The following is a 20,584-nucleotide window of genomic DNA, read 5'->3' on the forward strand; positions in this document are numbered from 1 at the left end:
AAATATTGAGAGCTTAATTTTTGTACCACCACCTCCTTGAGCAGCTACAGCCTGGGGACACATATGGGAGAAATTACTTGTGTGACTCTCTTTACTAGTGAGGCTTTCTTCTGGGGTGGCATGCAATGACTGTTCAAAAGCAATACCGCAGTCCTCCATGGCTCTTTGGAGAGGAGGTGAAGAGCATTCTCTGACTACATGAAACCTAAACACTTTGAAAGTCTTGAGAGAAGGGACCTGGCGGACTCACGCTTACGTTACTAAGTACATCTTTAGCAGGAGGAAAGTGACAGAGAGCCCTAACATCAGTTGAAGATCTATCAGGAAAATGTGAGGACTAAAGGAATAAATGAAGGAATGAACAGGGACAGCCAGACAGGAGAAAAAAAAAAGGCTCTGAAGCACAGCAAAAAGGAGAGACTGAATCTGTGATTCTTTCTTCTCTAGTGGCATTTAATTTCCCCTTCCCCACTGTGAAAATGTCAGCAATTAACTGGCAACTTCAGTAAAACAGAACTGAAAGAGAAGGCAGCAAAGTCCTTAGAAGTTGCTTCTCACAGGCAGAGGTACACCCGGCACCATCAATAGGCGCAATCCTCTACGAGCACACGCAGAAGCCAGCAGGTTTTTTGTCAGACAGATTTATTTTAGGTTCTAAAATGAGTTTCTAATAAAATAAAATGCTCAAAATGTGCAACATGTACAGTCCTCTGTGGGGTACCCTCTGCCACTGAATGAGCTTAAGAGAAGGGCAGAGCGGGGAGAGGGAGAAGAAAGCGGGCAGGGAGGAGAAAACGCCATCAGGCTGCAGGGGAGCTGGGTTCCAGCCATCTCCGGCATGTAAGTGTCCCACCAGTGAAAGGTTGTGAGAGAGGCTGTGAAGGAGGGGCAAAGGGTGGGAGAGAGAAGTGGCACTGAAGCAGGGAATAGCTACTGGCTCAAATACTCCCAACAGCTCCAAAGCGTCTGCGCTGCCTGCCGCCTTACTGCAGCGGCGAGTCCTGTCTTGCTCTGGTACGCAACTTCCAGCCCCTCTTCAAGTACAGAGTTCCCACGGCCTCCTGCTATGTTCATGCCATCCCTAGACCCTCCTGAGAGGTCTGCATGGTGCCCATCTCTCTGCAGCATGGCACACAGAGTTTCATCCTCCCATGCAGACTGGGCCCAGTGTCCCTGCTCCCATCAGCACTCAGTTTGCTGGATCTTCTCTTTCTGGTTTTCCTCCATCTCCTTCTTCCTCGGCACAGTGACTGCAACCATCCCTTCCAGCGCTGGGAAGGCAGGAGACCGTGCCTGAAAGGGAAGAAAGGGGCAATATCAGGCATGGGAGGGAGACTGAATGGCACAAGTCTGGGCTTCTCCCTGCCATGGAAGACATGGTCCTACTGCTTGCAACCACGAGGCTCCCATTCCCTCCTAGAGCCAGGGAAAAGCCCCAGTCCCACTCTCTGAGACATGCAGTATCTTCTGGGGAAGGCTAGCTCAGCACTATCCTCGGTGGTGTCATGGGTGTAAGGAATAACAAAGACAGGACATGCTTAAGAGAGAGCAAAGAATGATCTGGGCAATGGTCAGGCCACTGTCAGGTTCAATGGTATGCCAGATTTTACAACACCTTTTCAGAGAGACTAATTAAAGGCATGAAGGTTCACCCAAAATGAGATAAGAACAAATTAAAGACAGAACCACTTTCACATCTTGCTTTAACATGTGACTTTCTAGGCAATGGAAAAGAAGTAGATCTCAGGACTCCTGATAACGGTAAAGTATATGGTGACACACAGACAATCAATACAGCAAGAAAGATGAGATTAGTAAAAGAATGGCATGGTAGGTGTGATCTCAGCTAAGAGGAAGGGACTGGGATTTTGCTGGCAGGTTTCTGTCAGGCTGCAGAGAAATGGTAAGCACAAGTTTTCAAAGATCAGTTGGTCCCACAATCATTAATGCTTGGACCACTCAGAGAGTGTGAAAGTGCTAACAAGTTATCTAGCTGGTAAAGTTGAGGAGCCTCATTTGGAAGAAAGAGGATGAAAATGTCACCCAAGACCCAGATATTTTAGGAGAATGGAGCAGTAAACTGAATGACAGGGTGAATGAAATGCAACTACCAACCGCACGTTGGTAGGCTCAGGGGATCGGAACAGGAATTCCTAACGTGTGGGCAATAGCCCATCAAGGGATACCAGTGAGCAGCCAGTGTTCAACCGACGGAAGAAGAGCAAATGTAATCTCACAGAATGCCAGCAGAGAGAGGGAGAGAACAAGAGAAGAGCTAATATCTCTGCTCAAGGCACTTCATCTGCACTCTCACAAAGGCTCAGCCCACCGGGGAGACTCTGCAGAGAAGGGCATGAGGACCATCCATGGATGGAGGACCTGTGCTGCAACAGAGGAGCTTTCCTTACTTGGCAAAGCAAGGCTGTGAGGGCATATACAAATGCTTTGAGGTGGTAAATATCCTGGCTGGATTAGAGCTGTCTAAGCTAACAGCTGGACACCCACATATCCTATTTCCTGCTAGCTGAGGCTTTACAGTTACACTGTCAAGGGGTTCCTGTCCAAGGTTTTGGGCCAGAAAGGGTGGTTCTGATCATCTTGTCCTGGACTTGCACAGTCGAGAAAGTCACCCAGAAACTGTAGATTTCTGCCTCAGATTATCCATTACCATCAGTGCTGATTACGGACTGATGATGAAGAACCAGTCACGAGTCGCTCCAGCGCTACCCGCAGTGCTTTTTTTAAAAATGCCCATCTTGCTTCTGTTCCGATGCTGCCTGTCTTCAGCCTCCAGCCACTGGGATTTGCTAAGAATTTGCATCAATGCTGTCACATCCCTCGTCTTCAGCTCAAGGCAGGTTCAAGGCACTCAGCTCTTTTGCCAGGGCAAGCTCTCCCAACCTGAGATCTCTCTGAGCCACTGGCCCCTTCTTCACTGGAAGGGGATTTTCACTGTGGGCCCTTTCCGAGAAGCTAAGTAGAAGGCAACTACATCACAGCTACTAATGAAAGGTGTCCCTTGTCAGCAAAGGGAAACCCTGAAGGAAGAATTTGCCATGTAATGAATTTGCAGAGAAACAGTCTGAAAACTGCAGAGAAATGGTCTGACTTGTTTGCACGTTTTTTCCCAGTGACGTGCTGGGGAGGAATCAGTCCTGGCCTGGTCTTTGGGATCATAAAGGCAAGGCAGAATTTTCAGAAGACGAGATACTGGAACAAGCTGAGCAAACGACACGCAGCAAGTTGCTGGAAGCAGACAGCCGAGGTGTGAGGGCTGAGCCAGCAACAACAGACCTGCATCGAGATCAGTGTCTGGGGACCAGCAGGCATTTGTATGAAACAGGAGACTCTGTTACATCAAACCATCCCGATAAGGAATAAGAGGGAGGGCACCTACAAAAGCCTGGAAATTAACCTTCGTCTATTACAGCGTGGCTTGATCTCTGGGAGAATAAACAAGAAGCTTTTCAAGGCTGGGCTGTGACTGTCTCCTAGGAGGTTTTACCCCTCCTCTGAAGTGTCTGACCTGCCGCCAGACGAGTGCCATGGTGAGCCAGACCTGCCGCTGCCCAGGATACAGCTTTCACTACATGTCCATGAGACCCTCAGCAGGCTGCCCAAGCCCCATTCTTCCTCTGGCTGCTGTGTCCCCGAGACATTTCACTGCTGTCTCTAGGGTACCCAGGGGAAGGTCAAATAAGGGCTGATGTACAGGAAAACTAACAGAAATGGGGTGATGGACACTTACCCTTTTTTGCAGGGCCAGAGCCAGAACACAGGCCGTGAGCAGGAGGAAGAGGGTGAGTGTGAGCCCAAAAGTAACCTGCCCACTGAAGATGGTGGGAGGGCTGGAGACCTGGGCACCTGTGAGGAGGAACCACAGTTAGGAAGGAGGGGAAGGTTGATTTTGCACTGGGGCAAGGCTGAGACTGCACAAAGATGGGCAGACTGGAAAAGGGTGCAGGGAACTGGAAGGAGCAACAGGAGGAACTGGTGAGAGCTAAGACAGGATGACAACAAGATGGGATCGAAGCGGTCAAAGGGGAGAAGGACAGGGTGAGGCTGGGAGACGAAGAGGCACCAGGGAAGTGAATAGGGAGAGAAGAAGGGATCGGTTACAGATCCATGGGGGACAGTACCTGTGATCTGCAGCCCGTACTCCACTGCTCCCAGTTTGCCTTCTGGGCCATATACACTGCATTCCCACGTGCCCGTATCCTTTTGTGACACTTGGGGTATTTCCAAGGTAGGGCCCATCTGGGGTCTGTGGCCCTCCAGGTTATGGGAGGTGGCCACAGCCAGCTTGCTGTTAGTGGGGGCTGAGTCGAGGTGCTTCCACTGGAAACGTTCATGTCCCCGGGGGTGTGTGAGGCTGCAGATGAGCAGCAAGCGAGACCCCTCAGAAACTGGTCCTTGGATGCTTGGAGTAACTGCAGCAAAGGAAAAAAAAATACTTTCAGGAAAGACTACAGGCAGGTCCACATCTCTTCCTCATCCCTCCTTCTTCTGTTACACCCCTCCTTTACTACTTTCTCTAGTTTATTTTGTCTTCCTCAGTCTTAAGAAGAATAATCAAGTTACCCAGGAAAACTCCTGCTTTCAGCAGAGTCCAGTGCAGTGTAATGCCCTGAATAGAGACCTTGTTTCCCACCCTGGGGTGGGAACCTATGAGCAGAAGCAACCCATGCTCACCAGACCGACATGCGGGGAGGTTTATCTGCAAGCAGTGGGGGATCCCAGAGAAGTGATGCACCTCCCCGTCTCTCCTCTCACCTGTAACCACTGCCAAGGTCACGTCCCTGCTGATTTTCTTGCTGCCAACAGAGACAGCACAGTGGTACTGCCCTGCATCACCCGGCCCCACCGCAGGGAGGTGAAGGGGGAAGCTTCTGCTGCTCGAATTCTGGGAGATGCCCCAGTCTTGCAAGAGTCCTCCTGCAAGACGGCTCCAGTGGGCTGTCACCAGGTTGATCCCAAAGGCACTGGGAAGGTAGCTCAGGGTACACGGCAGATCAGCTGCAGACCCAGCTGCAGCATAGACCACAGGGTTGGTTGGGCCATCAAAACCTGAGCCAGAGAGAGAGGACAATGTGGGGTGGTGGCTGGGAAGAGCTCTGCAGGAAGGTGACTGGCCTGGGAAGTGAGGACAGGGTGGGAGCTGGGAAGCTGGAGCCACTGGGGTTGGTCAGTCACATCAAAGGGAGCAACTTGGGGATGCTGGTGTAGCAACACAGAAGCTGAGCTCACCTAGAATTTGCAGGTTGTACGTGGCAGAAATGATCTCGTTATCGGAGTATCTGAGCTGGCAGCGCCAGGAGCCCGCATCACTCATGGCTGGCCGGAGGATGGAGAGAGCGCCATGCGAGGAGCAGAAGGTCCCGGAGGTGGGGACCAGGCGCCCGTTGTGGAACCAGCACGTCTCCACAAGGTTGGCCCGGTGGCTAGAGTTGCAGCTCAACAAAAGCGGTTCATTTTCTACCACAGGGCTGGGTGGACTGAGGGTTACTGCAAGAAAAAGGAAGCGGGGGGGGGGGGGGGAGCGGGGGGAGTTAAGATCACAGGGGGACTACCAAACCATCCCTTTGTGCCTCTCCTGTCCTAGCTTTGTCCCTCAGGCAGTCCTCTCTCCAGAGCTGAGAGCAGACAGCGGGAAGCTGTGCGCTTTCAGGAGGCTGCTGCCTGTACTCTAACCTGCCCTGGCAAACATGGCATGCCCACCCCGTCCCACCCTTACAACCTCCCTGGTCCTACAATCAGCGTTCTCCACGGTTTCCATCTTCTCCTACCTGTAATTACACCCAGCTCCACCTGGCAGCTCCTGACCTCCGTGCCGTATGTCACCTGAGCCTCATACAGCCCGACGTCCTCGCTCCGGACCGGGTCGATTCGCAGGGAGAAATTGCCATTGCGTAAGGCGGAATCCTGGACTGACACCCGGGGCTTCATGGGCAGTGCCGTCTTCCGAAGGCCCGAGTACCCCACCTCCAGCACCACGTGTGGCTCCTGGCGGGCGCTGGGAGTGGGACAAGTGAGCGGCTCGTGCCAGAGGCAAAGGTGAGATCGAGGCAGAGGGGCAGGATGGGGGGAATGTGGGGAAGGATAAAGGGGGCTCAGAGTGTCTCCCATCCTCCCCAGTCCCCCCCATGAGGACACGGATCTGTCTTGGCCCTGGCGTACCTTCCCCCATGCCGCTTCCACAGCACGGATGTCTTGTCAGGCAGCTGCTTCCACATCTTTTTGGGGCTCAGGTGGCAAGGCAGCACGGCTGAACTCCCCGCTCTGGCCCACACTTTCTGCTCCCTGCTTTCCCCTTCTGCTACTCCTGGTAGGATGTGGCCAGCTGTAAGGAGATGGAGGGTTGAGCAAAGGGTGGGACTCATGGAGCAGAGGGCAATATCTGGCCATCTTCGGTGGGGTTAGAAGGGCACAAATTCTCCTTTCTATACCTGTCAGGGACCAAGTAACACCCAGACTCAACTTTCCGAGCTCCTCTGCCCTCCCTGATACGTTCAGCCCCTCTTACCATTGAAAGCCAGCAGAGTGAAGGTGAGGAACAGCACCAGGGACATCAGCTTCATGGTGGCATCCAGGAGAGGCGAGGGGCAGCGTCTTCCCACTTGGGTCCGTACTTGATCAGGTCCAAAGCTTTAAGAGATCAGCAAAAATGAGCATGGGCAAAGAAGATGCTAGAGTGCATGGAGGAACCAAGGGGGGTCAGCTGGATGTGCTTGCTATCATGCTGTTTCTCTCTCTGATCAAATTATTTCCCTAGATGCTCTTATATTGCAGGTGGGCAGCTAATTTCCTCATATCAGTAAGAAGATGCGTCATGACCAAGAAACCAGCATAATTCTGAGGCACGTGAAGTCAGAGCTGGAGCCAGTGAGAGAGAGGAGGGAGGGACCAGAGACACTGTTCTAAGCATCTTTTAGTGGAAATTCTTTGAGTCGCTGTTGTTTTTCTTACAAGTTTCGCTTCTACATAGACAGTGGAAAAAGTGTAGAAGACACTTCCCAGCAAGTGCCCTTCATGTTTTTCTTTCATCTCTTACCTTTTTTGGTTTGATCTTTCCGCCTCTTATAGTTTCTGTCTACTTGTTTCAGGGCTTTTGAGAACACGTTGGTCTTCTTTTCGCTGTTCTTTTGTTGTTGTTGTTGTTTTTTCTTTTTTTTTTCCTTCTTTAATCCTTAAAATACACTGATTTCTTGGCTTTTTCTCATTGGCCAGTTCACAGGCAGCATGAGGAAAGGGTCTATGGTGAGCTCCAACCAGGGCACATGTGACCCATCAATCCAGAGTCCAGGGGCAATATGGCACAAAGCTGAGGTGGTCTGAGGGGACAGAGAGGACCATCCAAGAGAAGCGACCAGCACCGAGAAGAGGGGCTGCATGCTGTGGCACTGCGAGGGGTACGAGGAAGGGACCCTCGCCCTCCAGCAGCGCTGGGGAAAACCCACCCGAGCTCATGCGCTGAGGGGGCTTGTCATAGCTCCCATGTAGCTGCTAAGCTTTGCATAGGGCAATACATTTCCATCCGTGTGCCTCATCCTCAGGCCCCTTTTGCCTCAGAGAACCCCCACTGTTGTGGCTCACACTTTCCAGCAACCCACTGGCTCTGACTCTTTCGGACTTAATCAGCCCTTCATGATGGGTGTCAGACACCCAAGCCCCTCGGCGGCTCATCCCCGAGGGCTGGGGCTTTTCCTGGGGGTGAAGGAAGGGAGGTGACTCAGAGCGGCCGCTTCTTCACTGTAGAAGGATCAGCTGTGTGGTGAAGGTGGAGGATAAAAGAGAGCAAGTGGTACACCTCACTTCAACAGCTCCCTGTTGTGGTGACCGCTCTCCTCTCTTTTATCAGGAGGCTCTTCAGCCTCCTGGGGAGTGGGATCGGTGTACAGGCACCTGGTGTGAACTTGTGTGCCTCAATGTCCCCAGGGTAGTGGAGACATTGTAGTGTCCTTTGTGCCCTCTGTGTTACACAGCCCATGGGATCTCATGAGAGAGGAAGAGAGGAGAGAAGTTGGGTGAGAACTTGTGACGGTTGGCAGGACGTGTTTTTTCCTCCTGTTCGAGAAAAACAGTTTGTGGTGCCCAGTCCAAGCAGAAAGCATCAACCTCTCTTTCCCCTGAATCAGCAGTGCGAGAATGGTGTGAGTGTGTGGGTGAAGACAAGAGACAGAGTAGAGAGATGGAACCGTGGTGTGGAGACACGTACGGCTCCGCAGCCCGGTGTCATCTGCTCCCCCTCCTCTGGCTTCACCCGGGCGACACATCGAGCTCGCTGCTCTCCCCCTCCATCCCAACCCGCTCCGCACTCTTAACCTCGGCGCCCTGGCCCTATTCCCCTCTAGTCCCCAAAACCACCCTTAACTGAATCCCTGCTCTAGAAAATGCTTCTTTCTTGTAAGAACTGGCAAAGGAGAGAGATAGATTCCCATCCTGCTGCCGCTTCCCGAGAGGCAGTCACGAGGGACTGATGGAGAGCGCAGGAAAGTGACAGGAGCTGTCTAGCACTGGGAGGGGGCATTTGGGGCCGAGGGGTTATTATGCTGAGTGAGCATGTTGTGAAATGAAGGTTCTGGAGGCACTGTTTTACTCAGCACCAGGCTATCTTTAGCAAAGACACCTGTGACGTTTCTCTCTAACGACCCATTTTAAATGCTGACTCCCTTGAATGGCATTTTCGTCATCTCCCAGAACAGGACCCCGCCGCAGAAATAACAATGACGGGAGCAAGATCAGCATAGGGGCATCTTCTCAGAACAGCCTGCGTGGGTCCCTCGGGCAGAGGGGCTGACGGGGACGTGTGGGACTCTGGCAGAGCCATGGGGAATGAGGGGCAGGCTACAACGAGAGTAGCCCAGGACAGGGATACAGAAGCCCAGCTCACTAAATACTCCTTTGTCCGTGTTAGGCATTAGCTAGCTTCAGCCAGGTTCCAGACTTACCTGCAGCAGTCACCTTGCTCAGAACCTTAATACATTGCTCTTCTTGTCTCTTTTGGCACGTCTTATGGGTGCAAACTACACTTACCGCGAAAAATAGGAATAGAAAACACTATTCTGCAGTATCATTGAGTTAGTCTTGCTGAAGGAATTTTCCATTGCGTTTCCAGATTTCTGTGATACAATGTTTTTCTCTGAGTGATTCCACTTTCATGTTTTGGTCCTTGCAGCATCAAGTCTGAAGCTAGTCACAATCTTCTGCTTTATGCTGACTTTCTGAGGTGCTCTATAATTTATTTGCAGACTTTTAACTGACCGAAGAAATTGCGCTGTGACTTGAAGACTGGGTTATCAGCCGTGCAACTTGAGATCAGCCGGTTTGGGTGTTCCTGAGATAGAGCGCTCACCAAAAAGACCTCATGTAAAACGTCCTGATTGCTGTTTGCCCAGAGCTAAAGCAAACATAACAAGCAAAAAGAAGTTGCTTACTAATAAGAGATAACTAATAACTTTGTGGTGAGGGACTGTAAACAGAAAGCAGCCATGCCTGGGGAGACAGAAGGGAGGGTCTGGCAGGGGATGTAGTGTGAGCAAAAGCAGCTGGGCAGGTTGGTACTCAACAGGCGCCTGGATGGGCAATGGGCTTTCCAGGGGTGAGACTGGGATTAACTGTGAGACTTCTGGCACTGACTGGGAAGCTCAGGGAGCTAAAAGAGATCTAAGCTCAGCTCCAGAAGCGAAGTAGTGGAGCTGCCCTTCTCTGGGTGCTCAGGACAGACGCAGTGGTTCTGGAGTGGGTGCGGAGGGACCAAGCAGCAGAACCCTAAACTGGAAAAAGTCGGTGCCCACGGCTTGACAGGCTTTGTGTCAGATGCACAATGTGGAAATGCATCGAAATAGGCACCCCTGAGGTAGAGGGATGCAAGCCACTCCTCCTCCACAAAGGGCCATGATGGTTTCTACCAAGGTGCCAACCTGGGATCCATTCTGTATATGAAATTGCTCAGCTTCTCTCAGTCCGGGGTGGGTACCAAATGCGCTTCCTTTCTCACGGGAGGAAGCGGTTGCTCCAGACTTCTGTCCCTCTGCAATGCCTGGAAGCAGCACGTTATCTTCCCATGGCCAGGGTACGCCACGCGTCAGAGTGGTCTTGGAGAAGGGACCCATTTATCTGAGGTGACAGATCCCAAAAAGGGGTGAGGAGAAGAGGATTAGAAAAGAGAAAGTTCACAACTCCCAGTAGATCTGGGCAAAACCAAAATGTGCCTCTGCAGAAGTGCTAGGAGGAGGAAGAGTGGCTGGCTGCCTGACCTTTATCGGCAGGCTCTTTTGAAAAGGTCCTTTTTAGAGGATTTGCTGAATGGGCAGTGCCTGAGTCACCACAGGTCTGTGATGTGGAGCTGAGGAGAGTCTAGCGGTGGCCTGCTTCCCAGAATCCCATGGGAACAGTTTTAGGAAAGCATAGCTTTATGGAGTCTGGACAAATTTGCAGCTTCTTTCTTTACAGTGCTAAAAGGTGAGTCACCTTTGTATGACAATCCTCAGCAGATAGCTGAATATCCCAGAGAAACATGAATTAGAAAGTCAGGAACAACATTGGGGGTGCTGACCAAACCTGTGGGCTGCTTTTCTGCTAAAAAAACCTGAGTGATTTAATCACTGAAGAGAATCTGCAGCATTCATAGACATTTGGCAGCTAGCATCTTGTATCTGGCCAGCATCAGCTGAGGAGAAGTGTGGAACTGTTCTCTTTCAAAAGGCCTCCAGATCCTTCCTGGGGGAGAGATGGGATGCTGGAGGATCCTCTTTGGACATCCACAACTACCTGTGGAGATGGTGATGGATATCGGTGCCTTGGCCAATATCTAGTTAAGCGATGTCTTTGATGTCACAGGATGTCTTTGATGCCACAGCTTCTGTGTTTTGCAACACAGAGGGTGAGGTGGATCAACTACAAAAATACATGCAGCAAGCTAGGTTACATTTTGACTCACTTCCCAATGCAGCATTCATGCCACGCTTTTAATCCACTGGAAAAATATGTGATAGCCTCCCAAAGGTCCCAGGGCTGCAGTAATTTTTCTCAAGAGTGAAGAGGTACCCAGGAGCCCAACACATGCAAGGGATGGGAGAAGCATGCCAGCTGTGAGCAGAAAGGTCTCGGTTACAGTGACCTGACACTGAGGTGAAGGAATCGGGCTTTGACCCAATGTGCCATGTGTCGCTGAGTGACTGGGGCGGTAGCAGAATGGTCCTAAAAGATTCCTTCGACTCAGGTATGGGCTGAAAGGAGCTGAGGGGCACTCTGATAGGAGCCGAACCTTGGTCTGAGAGTGGGATTCCCAAAACCTGGTTCTCCCAGGGGTAGCTGGAGAGAAAGAGTCTGACCATCTGCAGGGTCCTTGGGCCCCGGAGGGCTGGAAGCTCCAGTGCCGACAGCAGAGCTGGATGACAGACTAGCACTGGACATCAGGGGTAGTCCAGAAAGCAGGTGAGCACTGGCAGAAATGGCCAGCAAACAAGACCTCTGAAAGAGCTGTCAGCACCAAGACTGGTGTCAGGATAGGCTGGGAGGATGATGCCGGACATGTAGTGAAACCAGGGCACCCAGATTTCCTCATCAGATTACACACAAGCCCCTTCCTAGGTGTGGCTTCTTCGGTTTGCCGTTCTCTTGACAGTTTTGCAGGCAGACTGTATGACTGATTTTTCCTGAGGGTTGTTTTGGCCTGGGGGATCTCCAGAACAGATGTGGGTTCTGTTGGCTGGTGTGAGACCTTCCAGCAGCTGATCCAGGGGAATATCGATGGTCTCCTGGGTGCCAAGAGGGAGATAGGCTGATCCACATATGCCAGGATCAGATCCCCATTGCTGCTGTTTGTCTCAACTGACAGACGATACAGCAAGTATCCCCTCAAAGAAAAACTGCCTCAGAAGGATGTGCCTTCTGCGCAGGGGGCTCGAATCCTTTCTGTGTCTTACTCTTGGCAGCAGCGTGGGTCTCTCTGACACAGAAGAGGCACCTCGGACATGTTTCAGATGCTGGGGGATGAGCATTGCCCCGGGCACAGAGGGGTCTGGCTCCAGGCTTACTTGCATGTGTCCTCGGGAGCTGTGAAAAAGTAGGCCTGGTCCATGTGCTGTGTTTTTATGGTGCATCATGGCAGGAGAACATGAGCCCATATCTTACGGTACACTGGAGCTCTGGAAGCTACAGGCAAATACTTATTACTAAAGAATATGTTATTTCTTTCTTAGTGGGAAAGCTAGATATAAAAAAGTAGAGGGTAACTAAAGGAGCATTTGATGCTATGAGAAATCATTTGCAGAAGAATACAATCCCTGGGAAGGTTCATGTGGATGATGGCGCAGCAAGGAAGGGGAGAGCAGCGCTCCAGAATACTTCTGAAGAGAATGAAGTCTCTGATTTGGTGATCCCCAACCACTTTGCTTTGAACAAAAATTGCTAGGGAGGGAGATGGTGCATTTTTAAACTGAAAGGGCTCATTGTAAATCAAAATGGATTTATTTCTTTACAGTTTAGTTTTCAGCTGGATCAATACTCTGATGCTCATCAGTGTTGACAAAAGAGAGGCAGCAGGAGAGATGAAAGGGAAGATGGGATTGCCCCTTTCTGCAACACTATTCATTTGTGCTGGATTGTGTGACACGCTGCAATTTAGAGTGTGGTGGCAGCTGAGCTTTTTTTTTCAATTTCCTCTTCATTTGGCACCTCATGGCAGGTAGCAGCCTGCATTGTGTTGTAAGATAGCTTCTACTGCCCCACTAAGAAAAAAATGCAAAACCAAATGAACCCACTTGTTGGTCACAGCACCACAGGAAGACTCATGCGGAAAGGGACCTCTGGGGTCTCCACTCCATCCCTCTGCTCCCAGCAGACTCTCAAACTAGGCTGAGTTGCTCAGGGCCTGGCCCAGGCAAATCCTGAACACCTCCAATTGTGGAGATTCTCCAGCCTCTCTGAAAACCTGTTCCACTGCTGAAGCACCCTCATAGGATAGGCTTTTCCTTATGTCCCATAGGAAGTCCATTTGTTGCAACCTGTGCTGCTTGTCTCGTGTCCTTTCTCTGTGCCCCTGTGAGAGGAGTCTGGCTCTATCTTCTCTCTAAGCCCCTTTGGGTAACAGCAGGCAGCAGTTAGCTCCCGGCTCTTCTTCAGGCTGAACAAACGCTCCTTGTCATGCGTCATGTCCTCCACCCCACAGACATCTTAGGACCTTTTGCTGGACTTGCTCCAGTGTGTCAACGTCCCACAGTATTGCAGATGTGGCTTTTCATGTGCCATGAAGATGGGATTAATTGCTGCTTGCTGTGTTCTTGCTAATGAAGTCTGGCATTTGACTAGCCTTCATCACTGCAAAGAGACCCTGCTGGCTCTGGAGGTACCCCCATTCTCACCACACTGGAAGATAACTGGCTATCATTATGGCACATACAACAGGCTTTGTTGGTGTAAGGACTGACTCTTATTTACCCTCAAAGGAGGCTGGGACAAAAGAGATGGAACGATTCTTCTGTGTAAAGGGGCTTTAAAGTTCCTAAGAAGGGGTGGGACCTCCCGTGTCATGGTGAGGGCTGGGAGAGATCTGGGTTCCCAAGACGGAGACCCAACAAACTAAATATTAGGAAGTTCTGCCAGGAGTCTGTCACTGGCGTGCAATTAAGGCCACATGGGGAAAACATGGGTTTAAGCTAAATTTTTTTGGTTTGGTGCTGTTTATAATTTTTCCTGGTTCTAAGAAGTTTTTGTTTGCAGGTGTCAGGTCCCATTCTCCAGGAGGTGAACAGGCCACGCTGAGCAGCGTTCTCTCCACTGTAACAGGCTTCTCTGCCAGGTTTTTCTCAGAAAGCCACAAAAGACCAAAGGACCCTCTCTAGCTGTACGGTGTGCATGAGAGTAGAAGATAAAGCAGCTAATGCTTTTGTGTCCTGTGTAAATACTTCAGCCCCTTTGTTGATGAGATTAAAGCATCCTAGAAATTCAGACTCCGTGAGCTTCCAGTGCTAGGCTGCCACATGATTTCTTCAACATCCAACTGCTTTCTGATGTCCATGGCTGTCTTATGCTGCCAGAATGTGGTTAGGAGGGCTTCACAGCTCTGCAGGTGTGACTGTCTCTCCTGGCATGGTGCACACTTCATATTTGGCAAGGTTAATGGGAGGCAACTGCCTCCTAAGACCCCTGGTAAAATCACACTTAGAATTAAAACATAAGGTTATATGTTGAGGAACAAAGTATGTGGATCACAGTTCCAGAACAGAATACAGTATCCTGGGAAGACAAGACCCCAGGGAGGCAGATACATGATCGCATGCTGTATAAAATGGGATCTCAAAGAGCGAACAGATTGTGTTACCTCTGTTTACAGCACAAGGTACTGGAACATGTCCATGATTCAAAAAAGGATGTGGAAAAATGGAGAAGGGTTTAGAAGAGTGGTACAAAAACCCCTGACTTGTCGCCTGGAGATTTTGCTTTCGAATGTACAGAACCTGAGGTGTTTGATCTATTTTACCTAATCCGAAGGAAACAGTGGTGAGCTCAGGAAGCAACTTTACTGCAAACAAAAGGAAATTCGTTTTACGTGTCACAAAGACGGTAGAATTATTGTTAGAGAATGTTGTGGAGACCAGGAGCATAAATGAGTTCAAACAGGGATTAGGTAATTTGTGGAGGATCAATTCCTCACTGGCTTTTGAATCTGACAGCCTGGGTATGACTGCCAGCTCAGGATGTCCTTGACTCTTGTTTACAGGAAGCTTCTATATGATGCCTTGGCTCTCGGTGCCTTTCCTTAGGGATCCTGTATCGGCCATAGCAGAGCACTAGGCTAGAGAGACCATTGGTACGACCATTTTTACGCTCACAATCTCTCTCTGATCTATTCGCAATCTATCTTTGACATTTTCTCCCCATGAGGAGAAGATGTGAAGTAGAGGCAGGTTCTCTACTCCAACAGAGGAGCATAAGGATGACTAGTGGCTCAAAATTAAACCCAAAATCTGCCTGGAAATGAAGCACATGTTTTCCAGAGCAAGGCTCTGACATGGGAAGAACTCTTGTGGTGGCCTCTTCACCACCTGCAGACTGTTGACGTGAAAAATGGTTGACGGCATCCTCTTGCTCAGCCCTAGGATATGGGGCTCTCTGCAGGAACAAGGAAGCCAAGCCAGCTGATCACCATCATGAGAATAAAACACTATCTATTCATATTTCCCCAGGCTTTTCCCTCACTCACAGCCCTGACTGGAGGGCTTCCCTAAGAGTGCATGTGGGCCCTTTTTAAGACTCAGGAAAAAAGCCAGCTGGGCTTGCTCTGCAAGAAAACTCCAGCGCAGAGCTGGGAAACTGCAGAGGAGCATGACTGCTGAGCTGAGGCACATAAGCTATAGGGAAAAGGAAGGAAAAGGCTCCTGGACTCAAACTGAGGTGGTGGTGGCATGTGGGTGTGGGGACTTTCCCCTGAGTTTAGCAGGGACCTGCTGTTTTTTCCCTAGCTACAGGTGGTCAGAGGGCTCACTTGTTCCAGACTTGAAGGAGAGATAGGGGTTTGTCTTTTTTTTGTGGTTTTTTTTTTATTACTATCGTTTTCTTCTCTGTGTTGCTTATTAAGTCAAAATAAAAGTCACTCTGAAAGACTGGTAACCTCAAGGGTTCTGTGGGCCCCCTCTCTGAACTGTAAGACCAGATCAGCTTGTGCAGAGAAAGAAATACGGACAAAATGGTCCAGTCATGAGCCAAGGTAAAGTTCAGAAGCCTTAAGAATGGAAAAGGAGGCTACAGTCAAAATACTGGGTCAGGAGTAGTTACTCAAAAGAAGAAAAAAAAAAACAAAACCCAAGACTAACAGCATTTCCTGCCCTGGTCTGTGAAAAACAAATGTTTGGCGTGGATATAAAAAACAGAAAACTCTCAAAACGAAGGGGCGTGCTCATTGAAGGGTCGGAAGATGATCTGGAAACCTTCCCAGGTGCTTGAGGGTGGGATTCCACCTTGCAGCTGCTCTCATGAGGAAACTGATCCAAGAGACTCTCTTCCAAGTTTGCCTTCTGTCTCAATGCCACTGGGAATGACTGCCCCTGGCTACATACTCACCCCCCATGCACAGTTTGTGATAATATGGCCCTTCATGGGGCTGTAGGCCAGACCGATGTAACCATTAGGTTTAAAAGGAAGAGAAGAAGAAAAAGTGAGTGTGTAATTAGGATAGGGAATATTTCAAATTACTTCCATGGCAAGTTCCCCCAGGCAGCTGCCCTAGCACAACTGAGCAGATGAGAAACTGTACTGAGGAGTGGAAAGGATAGAAAACTTTTAAAATGCCATTGCTGTCACATGGAATTACACTCTGGATGGCTGGCTGATATCTGTAAATGGCTCTGGGAGAAGTGGACTATCCAAGCAGTGTCCTAAACCCAGCTGACAGTGCAGCACTGACAGATTTTAAGATACCTGGGGCAGTTGCTGTGGTCACTTGGGGATGTGTAGACCTGCCAGCTAAACCCAGAAGTTTGTTTCCCCAAGACAATTCTGCAACTGACAGCTCTAAAAGAGGTTCTCCAGAAAGTTGCAGTGATCTCAGGTACTGGCTCTGCTGTTGGGCAGCCAATATAGGTTCTTGATAACCAACTGGAGTTGTAGACAATGAGAAAAATAGGGCCATAACTTCCTAAGGGGGGAAAATCAAACTCCAAAGCTCTATCTGGGGGATGCAATAAGGGAGGGAACGCTACTGGGAAAGGGTCCAGAATCAGCTACAGCTGAGAAGGCTGTAAGTGACGTGAATGTATACGTGCCTTTCTAGTGGAGGTCCCCTAGACCTGCCCTGGACTCTCTAGGCAAAGGTCCATTTCTCCTGGAAGCCAGAGAGACACCTGTGCATGTTCAAATCAACCTGCGGACACCCAGGCAAGACAAATCTGATGCTGATTGACCACACAGGGACTCCTCAGTTCTCCAGGTTTGAGTTAGGCCTCTCATAACACCGGCGGTGTGATCCGAGGCATTCCTGGTTCCTCCACTCTGAGAGACAGCTCACGGCATGCTCTGTGCCTGGCATTTTGGGTACAGAGAAACTCGGAAGACTGCTCACCATCTTTTCAGTCAAGTATTTACAGACATGTCAAGTTCGGTGCCACCAGAGGGCCCTTGAGGAGACAGGAAAGCTGTAGACCTATGCTGAAAGGACTCCAGCGATTCCTCTCCCAGTAATAAACCCGTTTGAGAGGATCAAGGACAGCAATACAAGGTCCACCCTCCAAGCTGAGAGAGGTATCCGTTTGAGCTACAGTTGGTTGTGCTGCTTATTATCCCAGAGTGGTGCTCCTTTTCAGCACAAGCAGCGGTCTTGAAAGAAGAGATTGGGGCTTAGCCTTTGCATCCCAGGTAACGCAGGAGGACTGGGTCTTGCTGGAATCTTCAGCGATGGGAGCACGTACAGCGCTGAGATGTTCTGCTGTACGGCAATTAGAAAACCGCAGGTGTCACCACTATATCCCAATTCCATGACAGCAGTCTTCCTTCTTGTCTGCAGTCTGGGATCCCATCAGCTCTCTGTAAGCTTTTTACCCTTGGAAGTAAAAGCCAGAGCAGCACTGGGGAATACTGGGCCACCTACAGGAATCCTGCCACAGATGGGAGACCTTAAGTCAGGATTTGATCTGGAAACCCTTTAAAACATAGAGAAACTGAGGTGGAACAGGATCCTCTCCCACTGAGAAACTGCAGTCAACATGGCACACTGTTAGCAGTGCTTTACAAGAATGCTTATTTCTACAGCTATGAAAAGGGATTCACAGACCCTGAAGCAGTCTGTATTTTCTTTAGTTATGATCAAAACCTCATGACTCATTTGAATTACAAGGTTGGCTTTCCCAAACTTCTCTACTGAACCTTCTGTGAAATTTACCTTGTGGAGAACTGGCAAATTCCCAGCTCAAATCTGGGTCCATATCTACCATGCTGCTATCCTGGAAGCACGGGAGGTTTGTTGGAGCCATATACGACAGCCTCAGCTGTTTTCAAAACTGGATCTGGCATAGGAAAAAATTTTGAAGTACCATTTAAGAAACTGTCCTTCACACAGGAAAACAGCAACTAGCTCTGAGTTTTCAGATGGGACTTCTGGTGTGTTTATGGACGAGCCTAACAGAGCGCTACCTGAGTTCATACTTGTGGAGTGCTGTCCAGCGAAGGCCCTTTTGTGAAGTTATTTGGATGTGCAACAACAGAAAAGCTGTTGAAGGATGCTTCAGGCAAGGGTCTTTGAAAATTTTTATTACAAATTTTGCAGCCTAATAAATGCATCCTAAAATGATGGGTGAATTGCTGTAAGATCTGGGAAAGTCTAAGACATGGCTCTACCTGAGCTGCTAGAGAGGTATTGGCAGACCTACGTAATCACAGAGCTCTGGAAGCTGACTATTTTTGCTACATCTTACAGCCTTTACTGGTTTTAGGCTCTTCCATCTTGGATGCATGAAGCCCCAGTAGCATTTCAGACCTAGGGACAAGATTCTTCGTTGCAGGACATGTGGCCAAACACCCTGCCGACATAATGACACCGCTTCATGGATTAAGCGATTGAGAATAAAGCATCTTGAACCCCACTAGGACATTGGAAACGTTCAGCTGGACTTGTTGAGATAAAGTGTTTAAGATAGGCAGTAGAAAATGGGAACAATGTCATTATAAAAAATGCTGGAGATCTGTAGAATGTGTGGCTCCTACAGCCCCCTGATGACAAGTAGCATCAGCTAGATATCACCCACAGCACATACATGGGTCGCGTGCTCTTCCAGCCTCTTTAACGGGTGATTTGCAGCAAGTCACCTAGTCATCTGTCATAGCCTGCCTGCACAGGTACACCTGACAAGGTGTCTGCTCTGATATCCCAGTTCCCTGAAGCTCAGCTAAGGATCTACTGTTGTGCAGATACTTCCAGCTGTGACTCAGGCTTCCTGAACAGCCTGAGGTGGGAAAGCATCCTCTTCTGTGTCTGATAGAAAATGCCTCCCACAAGAGCGAAGCTGTACCTGATGGCACCACGCTTGGTCCATGAGCCATCTTGTGTGGCTGAGACCCTTGAAGACAAACACCTTAGGTCTCTCCTCCCCCCTGTGACTGGCCATGCTCTGCTAAAACCGTAAGAGCTCACCAAGAAACAAACCCCAAACTCATCCACTGATAGGCAGCGCTCCAGTCCTGTCCATCTGCAATATGTCCCCAGTCTGAGCCCACACATGTAAACACAGACTTCTTCCCTGAGAAAACACACAGACTGGATCAGCCACGAGCGTGTCTGTCTTTGACTCCGCTCTTGAAATAAGGGAGAGTGGTGGGAGGGAAAAGTACATGGGCTTCTTAAGGATCTGGGAAGGCAAGTTGTTTCAGTTTCCCATATGGTGTATGGGAAGCGGGTGAGCAATGTGTCTCCTAACCGGAGGGCCTAAAGAAGCCCCTGATCCCAGAGGAAGAGGTGGGGGAGAGAAGTAATTCATCTTCACTATTTTTTTTAAGCTAATATGACAGGGTGATTATGGACTTTCCTGAAGCAAGAAGGGTTTTCCTCCCAGACCAGCAGTGGCTGGAGGGCTCACTTTTTCCAGGTCTGAAGGAGGGTTCATGATTCTGCCCGTGCAATGGTTTTGATTATGCTGGTCTTGCTTCATTTATTGGCTCAAAACTGGTGTGAAAGACCAAAGAGGCTGGGCGGAGGGAATAATTTGCCTAAGGGGGAAATGAGGAGGTGACAGCTGTAAGATGCAAAGAGCATTCGTTTCTGGGCTCAGCACTTCAAAATACCTTCAGACTCAGTTCAAACTTTCCGTGGCAGGCCTCTGTTTCTTCATATATCACAGAAAGATGTAGATGGGAAGGCACCTCTGGAGATCTCTAGCCCAACCCACTTGGCTGCAGCAGAGCTGACTCCACAGCTAGGTCAGGTTGCTCTGCCTAACCAGAAGCGTCAACTGGTTTTATTCCATCAACAGGGAGTTCAGCTGCCTCCTCTCATGCTTGCCGCCTGCAGCTCACCACCGCAGCCGCAGCTGTTCTCTTCAGGAGGCCGTGCCTGCATGGTCGCCCAACGAGGAGCAGCTCGCATCCCACCAGTGCTGTCCTGGCAGGCTTGGCACCCCCCACCACAGCCACAGCCTTCAGGTGGCGGGCTCGCCGCCCCGGTGGGTCCAGGTCCCAACCGTCCAGTGATCCCTCCTGGTCACTCGCTCATCCGAGCTGGGACAGGGACCCAGCTAAGACCAGGTAGGCGGCTCTACCTGCTCTTTGCACTGGCGTCTGCGTTTGCTTTTCTAAACCACAGAAAAGGGCCGTCAGAAGCAGAAATTGTCGGTCTAGAGGGAAGTCTAGCAGAGCCTGCAAGAGCATGACTATGCTACCACCACAAGCCTCTCAAAGCAAGCAGCCCCGGAGCAGGATGAGAAAGAAGGAAATCTCTGGTGCCGCTCGGTTGGCAGGACCAGAGCTGCTAGAAGGTTGGAGCAGGTGCCATCGGAAGCAAGGAAGGGATCATAAGCACCAGACAAGTTGCTTAGGAAGGGCCTCCTGACACCAAAACCTCACCCAGGTGGAACCACTGAGGACTTTGTTGCGTGCTTAT

The 20,584-nt window shown here is 50.0% G+C and overlaps 1 protein-coding gene across 1 annotated transcript; it reads right to left on the reverse strand.

Annotated features, from left to right (window-relative positions):
- Positions 1 to 993: 993 nt before the first annotated feature.
- On the reverse strand, positions 994 to 6,793 carry LAG3 (lymphocyte activating 3). Its single transcript, XM_030020575.2, has 8 exons — positions 6,524 to 6,793; positions 6,178 to 6,340; positions 5,787 to 6,013; positions 5,248 to 5,505; positions 4,774 to 5,067; positions 4,140 to 4,430; positions 3,749 to 3,864; positions 994 to 1,293 (listed from the first exon to the last, which is right to left on the reverse strand). Exons 1-8 carry the CDS (start codon positions 6,576 to 6,578, stop codon positions 1,183 to 1,185), a joined length of 1,515 nt encoding a protein of 504 aa, XP_029876435.1. The 5' UTR covers positions 6,579 to 6,793; the 3' UTR covers positions 994 to 1,182.
- Between the last annotated feature and the right edge of the window lie 13,791 nt (positions 6,794 to 20,584).

The sequence above is a fragment of the Aquila chrysaetos genome, chromosome 7 (assembly GCF_900496995.4).
Source record: "Aquila chrysaetos chrysaetos chromosome 7, bAquChr1.4, whole genome shotgun sequence".
In the NCBI taxonomy this organism is placed as follows: Eukaryota; Metazoa; Chordata; class Aves; order Accipitriformes; family Accipitridae; genus Aquila; species Aquila chrysaetos.